At 49.8% G+C, this 11678-nt stretch overlaps 2 protein-coding genes across 11 annotated transcripts; one reads left to right on the top strand and one right to left on the bottom strand.

The window, feature by feature from the left end:
* Nucleotides 1-221: 221 nt before the first annotated feature.
* gtf2a2 (general transcription factor IIA, 2) lies at nt 222-2873 on the top strand. Its single transcript, XM_086191508.1, has 4 exons — nt 222-426; nt 1058-1162; nt 1365-1491; nt 2056-2873. The coding sequence occupies exons 1-4, from the start codon at nt 355-357 to the stop codon at nt 2079-2081; spliced, it is 330 nt and encodes a 109-aa protein (XP_086047634.1). The 5' UTR covers nt 222-354; the 3' UTR covers nt 2082-2873.
* A 519-nt stretch (nt 2874-3392) lies between these two features.
* Nucleotides 3393-9842, bottom strand: znf395a (zinc finger protein 395a). 10 transcript variants are annotated; one of them, XR_015110907.1, is made up of 13 exons: nt 9782-9842; nt 8768-8937; nt 8041-8212; nt 7828-7955; nt 7637-7746; nt 7316-7518; nt 7134-7234; nt 6824-7019; nt 6613-6702; nt 5697-5761; nt 4887-5035; nt 4107-4181; nt 3393-3987 (listed from the first exon to the last, which is right to left on the bottom strand). XR_015110907.1 is itself a non-coding variant. In XM_086191444.1 (12 exons), the coding sequence occupies exons 1-11, from the start codon at nt 9821-9823 to the stop codon at nt 4924-4926; spliced, it is 1389 nt and encodes a 462-aa protein (XP_086047570.1). In that variant the 5' UTR covers nt 9824-9842; the 3' UTR covers nt 3393-4181; nt 4887-4923. The 10 variants fall into 10 exon arrangements, 7 of the variants coding, with proteins under 7 accessions (XP_086047570.1, XP_086047621.1, XP_086047590.1 ...); XR_015110903.1 differs by having other exon boundaries at nt 3393-3574; nt 3710-5035; XR_015110904.1 differs by having other exon boundaries at nt 4107-5035.
* Between the last annotated feature and the right edge of the window lie 1836 nt (nt 9843-11678).

Raw genomic sequence — 11678 nt, 5'->3', positions numbered from 1 at the left:
CTTACAAATTAAGCAGTAGAGGAAGAGTAAATTCAATAATATTATATTCGTCTCTTCTTTAATTTGAGTACACTTTTGGAGGGAGACCTCTTCTTTTACCCGTGAGCAAATTCATCTGGGTGATTTTACAGTGACGTGAGTAAAGGAGCCGCATCCAGGTTGCTTCACCGCAGCTTTACGGTCATCATAAATCAAAAAGCTTAAGCGAATCTTATTTTGAAATTTTAAGCCGGAAGTCCGCCGCTGAGCTACGACCAGTCTGTGTGGAGGAGAGAGGTGAACCCCGCCAGCACCTTTAGCTCCGTGTGTAGGACAGTTCTACCGCAGGTTCCTGTTCGTCTAGAAGCTTCCATCATGGCCTACCAGCTGTACCGAAACACGACTCTGGGAAACAGCCTTCAGGAGAGTCTGGACGAGCTCATACAGGTGAGGCGGCCGCGCTGGTAACAGCTAGCTAGCCTAGCCTAGCCAGTTAGCATGGTGCTAACGGCAGGAGCCGCGTTACTTCAGCTTCTTTGCTCCAGGATTCCAGCTTGAGTGGAACGTCCTGGTCGTCCGTATGTGGAGGTGTGACTCTCGAGTTAATTTCTCTCTGCAGCCGCTCAGCAACGTCCGGAAGTTATGATCTCCTTGCCAAGTTGTTGAAGTCCGTCGAGCGTCCTAATGCGAGTTTTTCTCTTATTGAGATTTGTTACCACGGTGATGGTTTCTGTCTGTTTATTTTGCCTCGTCGTGCTTGTAAGGCTCCCAGGTGTCTCCAGCACTGACCTGACGAGCTCCGAGGGTCAAATACAGATCAGAGATCAGGACGTCACTATCACTGACGGAGGACTCCCTGTCTGTGACCTCGTGCACGTCCGGCAGCAGCTCCCGGTGCTGCGACCCGGAGAACCGGAGAGCGTGAAGCCATCATGGCGGCTTCTTTGTTTAGAAGTCCAAGTACAAAAATGAAGCCGTAACCTCTTGAAAACACCAAGTGTCAGTAAGTGGAGCTTGAACAAAGTGGTGTGTGTGTGTGTGTGTGTGTGTGTGTGTGTGTGTGTGTGTGTGTTTTCAGACCCAGCAGATCACCCCTCAGCTGGCTCTGCAGGTCCTCCTCCAGTTTGATAAAGCCATCAATACGGCGCTGGCTAACCGGGTCCGTAACAGAGTCAACTTCAAGGTGAGTCCAGCTGGATTCTGCTCCTCACCTGTTCAACGCTGTCTCGTGCAGCTGAACTTCAACATGAACGTCAGCCGTGTGCTGCTGGCTCATCATGGCAGGAAGCGTGTTGGAAGAACGTTCCATGTGAACAGGAGCAGGTTGATGCCTGGCAGTGGAGGATGTGGTCCCCAGAGTAACTGAGGGCCTTTGTGATCCTCAGGGGTCTCTGAACACCTACCGGTTCTGTGACAACGTCTGGACATTTGTTCTCAACGACGTGGAGTTCAGGGAGGTCACCGACCTGGTGAAGGTCGACAAGGTCAAGATCGTCGCCTGTGATGGAAAGAGTGAGTGGACCTGATGTTCCCCTGCTGCTCTGGAGGTAGTTTCTAATCATCCAGGTCAGGACAATCTGGTCTTGGGGGGGGGGGGGGGGGGGGGTCAGAATGGTTTGCTGTGGTTGGCTGAATCTTCCCGCCCAGAGCTGCTGGCGTGTCCTGGAGTTGAGGTCATCTTAAGTTTCCTGTTGATGTGGACTAGTTTAGAGTCCAGAAGTGCACGTTCATACCTGAAGACACCAGAAAGCTACCCGGACCCACACTAGACCGGTCCAGTATTTCAAAAGTAAGATGCAGACCCAACCAGAACTGCAAAAAACGTTCCTCCTTTCTCAGTCCACAACCAGTGTTTGATCCACTTCCTGTCACAGTGACGGGACGCCACCCGTTAACAGGCTGAGCTCGTTTGGTCTTTTGAGTTATGAACCTGATTCCCACTTTTTATGTTAGCATTGCTAACTTGCTGTCAGTTGCTGCTGCTTTATCAGAACGGTTGCGTGTTTGTTCCAAGTCACATAAACACGCGTGTTGTCGTTCTGGTTTTCATTCATGGCTGTTTTCTTTCCTCACTAGATTCTGGCAACAACGCAGCCGAGTGACCACGACGCCCGTGGGAGTCACGGATGGACCTGGACTGTACATATAATTTATTACTGCAGTCACAGCTGACCTGTGAGTGAGTGTGTGTGTGTGTGTGTGTGTGTGTGTGTGTGTGTGTGTGTGTGTGTGTGTGTGTGTGTTCGTGAGTGAGTGAGTGTGTGTGTGTGTGTTAGTGAGTGAGTGAGTGTGTGTTAGTGAGTGAGTGAGTGTGTGTGTGTGTGTGTGTGTGTGTGAGTGAGTGTGTGTGTGTGTGTGTGTTAGTGAGTGAGTGAGTGTGTGTGTGTGTGTGAGTGAGTGAGTGTGTGTGTGTGTGTGAGTGTGTGTTAGTGAGTGTGTGTGTGTGTGTGTGTGAGTGTGTGTTAGTGAGTGAGTGAGTGAGTGAGTGTGTGTGTGAGTGTGTGTGAGTGAGTGAGTGTGTGTGTGTGTGTGAGTGTGTGTTAGTGAGTGTGTGTGTGTGTGTGTGTGTGAGTGAGTGTGTGTGTGTGAGTGAGTGTGTTTGTTAGTGAGTGTGTGTTTGTTTGTGAGTGTGTGTGTGAGTGAGTGAGTGTGTTTGTTAGTGAGTGTGTGTTTGTTAGTGAGTGTGTGTGTGTGAGTGAGTGTGTTTGTTAGTGAGTGTGTGTTTGTTAGTGAGTGTGTGTTTGTTAGTGAGTGTGTGTGTGTGTGTGAGTGTGAGTGAGTGAGTTGGGGGGTCCTTGTTCCTGCAGCAGTTTCTTTTTTATCAGTTTCCATTAAGTTTGTTTTCATTTTGCTGTGAGCTTGATGACCTTTAATAAAAACTTAATTTAAACACATGGAGTGTGTGTTAGTGTGTGTGTGTGTTTGTTAGTGTTAGTGTGTGTGTTTGTTAGTGTGTGTGTGTGTTTGTTAGTGAGTGTGTGTGTTAGTGAGTGAGTGTGTTTGTTAGTGTGAGTGAGTGTGTTTGTTAGTGTGTGTGTGTTAGTGAGTGTGTGTGTGTGTTTGTTAGTGTGTGTGTGTTAGTGAGTGTGTGTGTGTGTTTGTTAGTGTGTGTGTGTTTGTTAGTGAGTGTGTGTTTGTTAGTGTGAGTGAGTGTGTTTGTTAGTGTGTGTGTGTTAGTGAGTGTGTGTGTGTGTTGAGAATCTGTTCTTGAGAATATGAAAGCAAATCATGATTCATGTACTGAATTATTGGTCTGTTCTAGATGGACAAATCTGAATGACTTAACGAATCAGAGTGGTGACGAGGACGTGAATATCAGAAGTCATGTGACTAAGATCGCCTCCTAAGACGAACTTCAACGTTTCTGTTTCTGCCGTCCTTGAGAAACAAAAAGAAGAATCGGATTTAATACCAAGAATCAGCTGTTAGCTTTATTTTAGCTTTGATTTCACATTTTATGATGAAGCATCAGCCTCACGATAACCAGCCTGTCTGCTGCCTTCAAACGGAGGCCCGTTTGCGTCTCAGCGGCGGTGGATGATGACGCCTGGTTGACAGGGCGGAGGCTTGTTCCCAGCAGCCAACATGGAGGTGACTGTGATATGAGAGTGGAACACACAATACTACATACTGCACGGGTTTCCATGGCAACAAGTGAAAATGGCTTCCTTTTCCTGAAATGCAAACATGTTTGGAGCAGGTGATGGATGATGAATGAAAGCTTGACCACCTGACATGCTGAAGTGATGGATGGCTTCACAGTAAACGACGGCGTGGAACGTGCGCGAAGCTGGAAAGGTTGGAGGGTGTTTTCAGGGATCGACCGGGGGAGGTTATACAGCCCAAGGTTGACATGCTCCGCCCTAGGCTCCGCCCAGCCTCCCTGTCGTTGCTGGTGTTGTTAAACATCAGTTGTTTTGGGCGCAACATCCCGTGAGCGACTCACGTCACTGTGACTGGCAACATTTGGAACGTCCAGAAGAGTCCGGTTCAACCTTCTCACAGCAACTGGAGGAAGTGACAAGTGGAAGAGTGAATGTGGCGTTGATTTTCACGCCTGACGGTCCTGCTCTGCAGGTCCAGTGTGAAGTTGACGAGCAGGAAGTTGCTTGAATGCGCAGCACTACCTTCTCATCCGCCTTTAATCCCTTGAAACCGAGAATCGCCATGTTGCCCAGTCTAACCCATCCACGTCCTGAGAACTGTGTGTGTGTGTGTGAGAGAGAGAGAGAGAGAGAGAGAACTGCGCTTGTTTTGGTTACTCAGCACATCAGTCCTTTTCTCATACCTGATTGAATCTTATTCGTAGTGACTCGTCTAAGCTCCGCCCACTCAGTGCTATCAGCAGTAACTAATTTAAAGTCCAACCTCTCGAAAGGTCCCTTGATGTGACTGTCACTTAACGTGTTTAAGCTCCACCCTCCCTAAAAGAGACAGACGAACACTTTCACTCATCAATATCTTCGCTCAGTAGGGCAGCAGGAGATCAGACGCCATCCACAGCTGTGAGTACTGCAGGAACTCAACACCGGCGCCACTCTGTCTGGCAGCGTTACGCAGTTTTAAATATCAAGCACTGTCAAACCGGACAAGATTCCTAGAGCTTTCTCTGATTTTGAGCTTGGAAAACTGTTTCCATGGTTACTGAACATACACCTGGACCTGCTGACTGGATCCTGAGACTGAGCACCTAAGCAGAATTAGCATTGTGCTAACTCTGCTTGTAGGAGGTCAACAACTGCCCAGGTCAAAGGTCACACTGTAGCTGCCCCAGTTGAACAACTTCAAATACAAAACACATTTAAAAATAAAAACACAAATGTAGCAAAAGTAGAAAGAGTACAAAAAGATTTAAGAAAGTATAAAACATCCAGCAGGTGAAGTTGGGAGTCTGCTCTGCTCTTCACCTTCATCTTCCTCCTCTTCCTCTCCATCTTCCTGCGTTCAGTCCAGGAAGCGTTGGCAGGCTTTCTTCCAGCGGCAGGCGGTGCACCACTGGTCTCTGTGCTCGATGCCGTAAACTTTACGACATTTCTTGGCTTCGCCACGAATCCTCCTAATGGCCAGAGAGAGACAGACAGAGAACGGGGAGAGGGTTTTGTGGTCGGGTCTCGTTCTGGGTTCAGTATGACCTGCCCAGTGAGCAGCGCTACCTTGAGGACAGAGGTGGTTGTGAGCTGCTGACTCGCCGCGTTTCTGACTCTGCAATTGCTGCTTTGAAGTTGAATCTGTAGCTTTTTGGTTGCTGTTGCTAACTTCCTGTGGCAGCCATATTGAACAAAATGCTTCACGTCTTGTTGAGCGAGTTGAAGAGACTGGGGTCTGATGGTGAGGCTGGTGCGTAGAGTCGTGTGCCATATTGTTGCTGTCATCAATAGACGCCAGCGAGTGTTTGATTATTTAACTGATCAGATGATCATTTGATAGCTGGAGGGGGCGTGGCTTCAGGGAGGAGACACACAACCGCCACTGTGAACATCAGAACATCCAGTAACACCCTGATCAGAGGCCCACAGTCATGTGACCAACTTTCTCCTGCAAGGGCCTGGGTTCTGTTTCTGTTGAAGGTCCGGTACCCGGGTGTATTAGGACTGGGGGTTCTGCTGTGAGCAAACATAATGATGCTTTGCTTTATGGTGTCCACAGAGGTGGACTCATGGCGTGTTTAAAACCGGCTCTCAGACTAATGGGTGTGCTGTGTTCATGTGGCATCTGACCTGCAGGGGGTGCTCTGGTGCTGCAGCCATTGCTCTCCAACGCTGACTGAACGCGCTCGAAACGCCTGAGGAGAAGAAGAAGAGCAGACTGAAGAACTCTGCTGCACGTTGCTTTTACAGCAGAAACAAACATTTTCATTGTGTGATTCTTTTGGCTGCTGGGAAAGTTGTGCTCTCAAGTGTGAAAATGCTGCAGTTCCCTCCAGCAACCTGCAGGTGGCAGCGCTGCTTTCTGACAGGAGCCTCAAACCAGTTAAAGCCAACATTTGGCTGCTGTTGTGGGAGAAAACAGTCCAGCTGTTGACTGACAAATATTAAATTAAACCAAATATTCTCCCAGAAACTCCCCAACTGCCTCTGCAGGACAGGAACCAGCTGGCCGCTCGACCTGGGAGCCACGGCGTCCAACCACAAAGCGAAGGCGCTGCCAACAATCCTTCATCTCCCAACTGGTGGGTGACAAACATTGAAGGAAGTTCTCCACATCCTCTGCCCCTCCGTCTTGTTCCAGATCATAGTTAGAGAACCGCTCTAGGTTCTCCATGGTACCGGTACAGTCTGCGTTCTGTCTACTTATCAACACTGGAATCCAAACTCAGGACTCAAGAGAGAATCTGAAACCCAGAAACTGATTTTGCTGAATGAGTCTTGTGGGCGGGTCTTCAGCTGGAGAACCTCCTGACAACATTTCACTTGTTCAGATTTTAAAAGCAGCACCTGTCTGTCAGTTGACCTGCATCGAACGCCTTTGCTGCAGCCACATGATGTAGAATTGAATCATCATGGTGACACAGGGGGCGTGTCCAAATGTTGTCCCATCAACTATATTTGCGTCCAAAGAGATTTAATGGTTGAGGAGATTTCAGAGGTAAGAGAATGTTCTATTTACTGTAAACATGGCGGCAGAAGATCTCACCTGTCTGTGGCAGGTGGTGGGTGGGGCCATCCAACGACAGGAAGCTGTATTCAAAGCTGCTGCAGCCTCCAAAGGACTGGGGGGCGGAGCCTACATCAACAATTTAGCATCAAATACAGTCATATTTTTATGCTACTGTGGACCTGGTTGAGGTCATCAGGTTCGATCGTGACAACTGCGCTGTCAATCAGCCGTCTTACTCCCACTTTACCTGATAGGAGTGTTCTGATTGGACCTGCCAGAAGCTGCCGCTGGAGGGGGCGGAGCGACTCAGAGCCCCATTGACTGGAGGGGGGGGGGATGGAGAGGAGGGGAGGGGAGGAGACTGCTGCTGATCCCATAGGTTGATCTCTGTGTAGTAGAAGTCCTCCTCGCTGCGAGAGCAGCGCTCGTGCTCGCCGAGGCGGCTGCGGGGGGGGGGGGGGGGGGGCATAGGTGTTAGATTGGATTGGCTCATGCGTCATGTTTCTAGATAATCCCCCCTCCCCCATGGATGGATGCATAACCGTGGAAAGTCTCACCACAGGTGAGTGATCCGGATGTGACGCTTTATTCCAACCACGGACGTCAGCACCTTCTCGCAGCCCGGCCACAGACACCTGTACGCCACGTTTGCTGAGTTCTGGAGGACAACACACGCGTCACCTCTCAGATCCTCGTCCCGAACTTTTGCACCCACCTGTGAGCGCGTCCCTCTGCTCACCCTGCGTCTCCGTGGCGCCGGCTCACTGAACAGCACCTGCTCCATCTCCATCTCCAGTCCTTCATCAGGGGGCGTGGCCAGGTTGAAGTTGGGCTCTGTCATTGGCGAGGACGGGGTGGGGCTCCTGTTGCCATGGCCGACGCTCCAGTAGCCGCTGCTGCCGCTGTCCGAGAGCTCGCTGCCTCCACAGTCAGCGCCAGGAGCTGAAGCACACGAAGCAGACGGCTTCTGTCAGGCGCCACTGACGAGCCAGCAGCAGCTCAGAGGACGCAAACGTGCGAGCGTAACTTTGGTTCTCTGCTCGTGTCTCTTTCTGGGTACCTGCTGGGTCAGGGGGGGCGGGACCGGACAGCAGTGGGCTGCAGGACAAGCTGCTGAGGACCAGCGCCGCCATCATCTGGTCCATGTCCACCTCTTCGGGACCGGACCGCCTGCAGACAGGAGAGCCTGAGAACACAACTGACGGCACATGCGTGATTCGTCAGACGCCAGCGAACAACAACATGTCTGACCTCCCGGGGACGTCGATGGACGAGGAGGTGCACCTGCTGCTGCATGCGAGCCATGAGGATAAAGGTGAGGAGGAGGGATGAGCCGAGGACCAGAACCAGTTCTGGTCCAGCAGACCTGCAGGTTCACACTGAGAGACACCACAAACCAAAAAGAGTGTTTGTTTAGAACGGTGCAACTGAGCAAAGCTCATGGGAGCTGCAGCTGTTCAGCACCTTGGGTCCCGGATGAACTGTGATGCTGCTGGTATCCTGCAGTCCCGCTGCCGTTACCATGGCGGCGATGACCCCACGTGACTCCTGGTCCGTGCGCATCCCTCCTGCTGTGCTCAGCAGCGCCCCCAGTGGGGAACGTTTCCCCAAACGAGTCTTCGGCAACATGACCAACCTGAAACCAGTCACGCATCGCGGTTGATCACGAGCTGATTCCAGATCAGTCCTGTGCTTTGATCTACGACACAAGCAAGCGTTTCATTCCAGTTCTTGCTATTAATTTCAAGCCATTTGGCAGTTAGCAAAAATAAAAGCTAGAAATGCTAAAAAGTCCAACCTGCCGATAAAATTAACAACAGACAAACGCGTCCTTTTCCAAGTGCAAATCGTCCCACAACCATGAAAAGTATTGAAGTCTTAAAAGTGAAGGTTTTTAAATCATAACTGAAGTTTATACTGCGACTGAAACTGACACTTTCATTCTAAGCTTTGTTCTCTGTCTGAAAGACCTGAGTGACATCACAGTGACTCACAGCTGCAGTCATTTACAGTCAGGCTGGTGTGTGTGTGTGTGTGTGTGTGTGTGTGTGTGTGTACTATACAGACGAGTTCAACTGTTGATCAATAACATTCGATGGTTACAACATTAGTATACTCTGTCACCCTGGCAGCATGAGGAGACGTAGAGCCCCGCCCACCTCACAAGGTTTCCAGTCAATCGCTGACTCACAGTTTCCTCATCTGACGGTCAAAGAGTTCAACTTGGGAGCAACTTTGCCACTGAGATGAAACTTTGGACCAGGAGTCCCAGCCGAGCTGCTGGCCTGAGAGCAGGAGTCCTCGTATCTGGGAACGTTTAATAAAACACTCACGTCTCGTCGTGCAGGAGGAGGAGGGTTCCTGGCGTGATGGAGAAGAACATCCAGATGATTAGCAAAGAAACGACGAGAACCAGGCTCCTGTTCATGCCTTCATCTCTACTTTGATGTTGGTGCAGTGTCAGCCGGCATGTTCTTGTGTTGAGGGTAGAACTGCAACGTTCACTGAGGCTGCGTCACTGACTCCACCTTCGATATGATAAACGTGTATTCATTTGATAAATGGAACACTGTTGCTCTTTAACTTGCGCGGTTTTGGACTTTCCTAAGAAAATGTTATTTTTAGAATGACACTTGTTGTGGTTATCCTGACATGAATGAGCGTGGCTGCTGGTCAGTGAGGGCTGCTGGACCGGGACAGGAGATGAGAGCCAACTTCATGGTCAGTCCACACAAACCAGGATGAGCCTCTCACCTGAAGCCAGTCAGCAGAACGTGCAGGAGTCCGCACAGACACTCACTGGCGTCTCTGCATGGACGAGTGATGGGCTGCTGGAGATAAAGAGGTGCTGCCCAGGCTAAGCCTTCTCCAGAGGACCGTGCACAGACGCATGCAGTGGATGAGCTGCTGAGTGGATATGGACGCACGTGCAGCTTCAGTGTGAGCAGTCGTGGAAATGATGAACAGTCAATAATCAAACAATCGATGTCTTTCATGCCTCTCTTACTGACAAGACTGAGCCTTTAGTTCTGCAACTCTTCAGAGTCAGAACCCAAGAGTCCGAGAGATCAATGATGATGATTAACTATCCTAAGTTTTGTTGGACGCTCCCCCCCCCCCACTGCAGAGTACTTCGGTGTCTGTGTCTGCTGTGTGCGCGAAGTTAGAGGAGACAAACCTCCCAGCATGCACCAGTGTCTCTTACCTGCTGAGGCTCCAGGAGACAGACGGACAGGCAGGAGGACATCTGAGGGACAGACACGCTGTTGTTCAGTAAGGAGAGAGAGCTGCTGCAGGCTGGCAGGAAAAAATGGATGCTGGAGCCGATGGACAGGAGGAGGGAGGGGTGGAGGGGGGGGTGTCACTCATATCAATAAAAAAATAACTGAAAATTTGCAACTAAACATGGTGATGAACATGAGCAGAGAAACGTGCACCATCAGACGGAGTCAAAGGTCAAAGGTCACATTACTTTTCTGTTTATGATGACTTTTTTTAATTTAGACAAATAAATTGTTTTTTACAATTAAGACCTGTAAGCAATTGTAGACATGTTGTATTTTTGTGACTTTGAACTTGTTCTTCCTCAGAAATATTGTTAGTTTATGTCTATGAAGCTCATTCATTCACACACACACGCAGGCACACACACGCAGGCACACACACGCAGGCACACGTATGCACAAACACACACACAAAGGCACACACACGTAAGCACACGTATGCACACACACACACGAAGGCACACACACGTAAGCACACACACGCAGGCACACGTATGCACAAACACACACACAAAGGCACACACACGTAAGCACACGTATGCACACACACACACGAAGGCACACACACGTAAGCACACACACGCAGGCACACGTATGCACAAACACACACACGAAGGCACACACACGTAAGCACACACACATGCACACACACACAGGCACATATGCACACACACACACGTAAGCACACGTATGCACACACACACACAGGCACACGTATGCACACACACACAGGCACACGTATGCACACACACACATAAGCACACGTATGCACACACACACACACAGGCACACGTATGCACACACACACACAAACACACACACACACACAGGCACACGTATGCACAGACAGGAACCCCTGTGGTTCCACCACCAATCGATCCACTCCAGGTCTTCCCAGCAGCCCTCACGGAGCTCCTCAGTCTGGTAGTAAACAAGAGAACCACGTGGGGAAGATCTGTGCTGTGATTGGTGGAGCTGAGCTGAGCAGCAACACACCCCTCTGAGGCCTGTTGTTTACAGAGTTTCTGCTGGGAAGCACACATGGACACACCTGATATACTACAGTAATACTACTTACTAGTACCATTATTACAACTGCTACTACAAGTGTACTTCAGTAACACTGGTTTTATTGTAACACTGCTACTACAGACCTTCTGAATGAAGGTTCAGATACATGAAAAATACTATTAAGATACTGCAACCATACTGTGATACTTGAACTCCAGTGTTCATGTTTCCAATAGTCTGATAGAATTCGTGCATCTGTGTGTGATTACGTAACTGTGTGTGTGTGTGTGTGTGTGTGTGTGTGTGTGTGCGCGCTGAGCTGCACGTAGCACACACCACTCACGCTTGTGAGCTGCGTGCTGATAGTGAGACGCTGCTAATGTTAAAGGAACATGACGACACCAAGTCACAACAACAGATCCCCACCATGCGAGGACCCCCGTGATCCAGGAGATCCTCCAGATCTACACGTCCCGTTCACGGCTGACGTTCTCTATCATTCTGTACTGAGATCATTTCTGTATGAACACTCAACATGTTGGATTTTCTCTTTTGTCGTTGTAACCCTGCCATCACTGCGGTGAACTCGTCATGAAGGTGTTTGTGCTGCATGCCAGTACCCACCAGTACCCACCATACTAGTACTAGGATGGGGCTCAGCGTCATAAAGAGTACAAAATCCTAGTCTGTTCAGGATGGTGATGTGGAGCAGAGGCTCTGCTGTGTTCAGGATGAGCGCCCCCTACTGCTGAGCAGCGGGAGGCTGTGGCTGGAAGGTCAACAACTTGTTGAACTTCGAAATTCGAA

This window comes from Aulostomus chinensis, chromosome 2, assembly GCF_037954235.1.
Source record: "Aulostomus chinensis isolate RoL2024-O1b breed Wild chromosome 2, RoL_Achi_v1.0, whole genome shotgun sequence".
In the NCBI taxonomy this organism is placed as follows: domain Eukaryota; kingdom Metazoa; phylum Chordata; class Actinopteri; order Syngnathiformes; family Aulostomidae; genus Aulostomus; species Aulostomus chinensis.
Note: the sequence above shows the minus strand (reverse complement) of the source record. Positions and strands in the feature narration are given on the sequence as shown.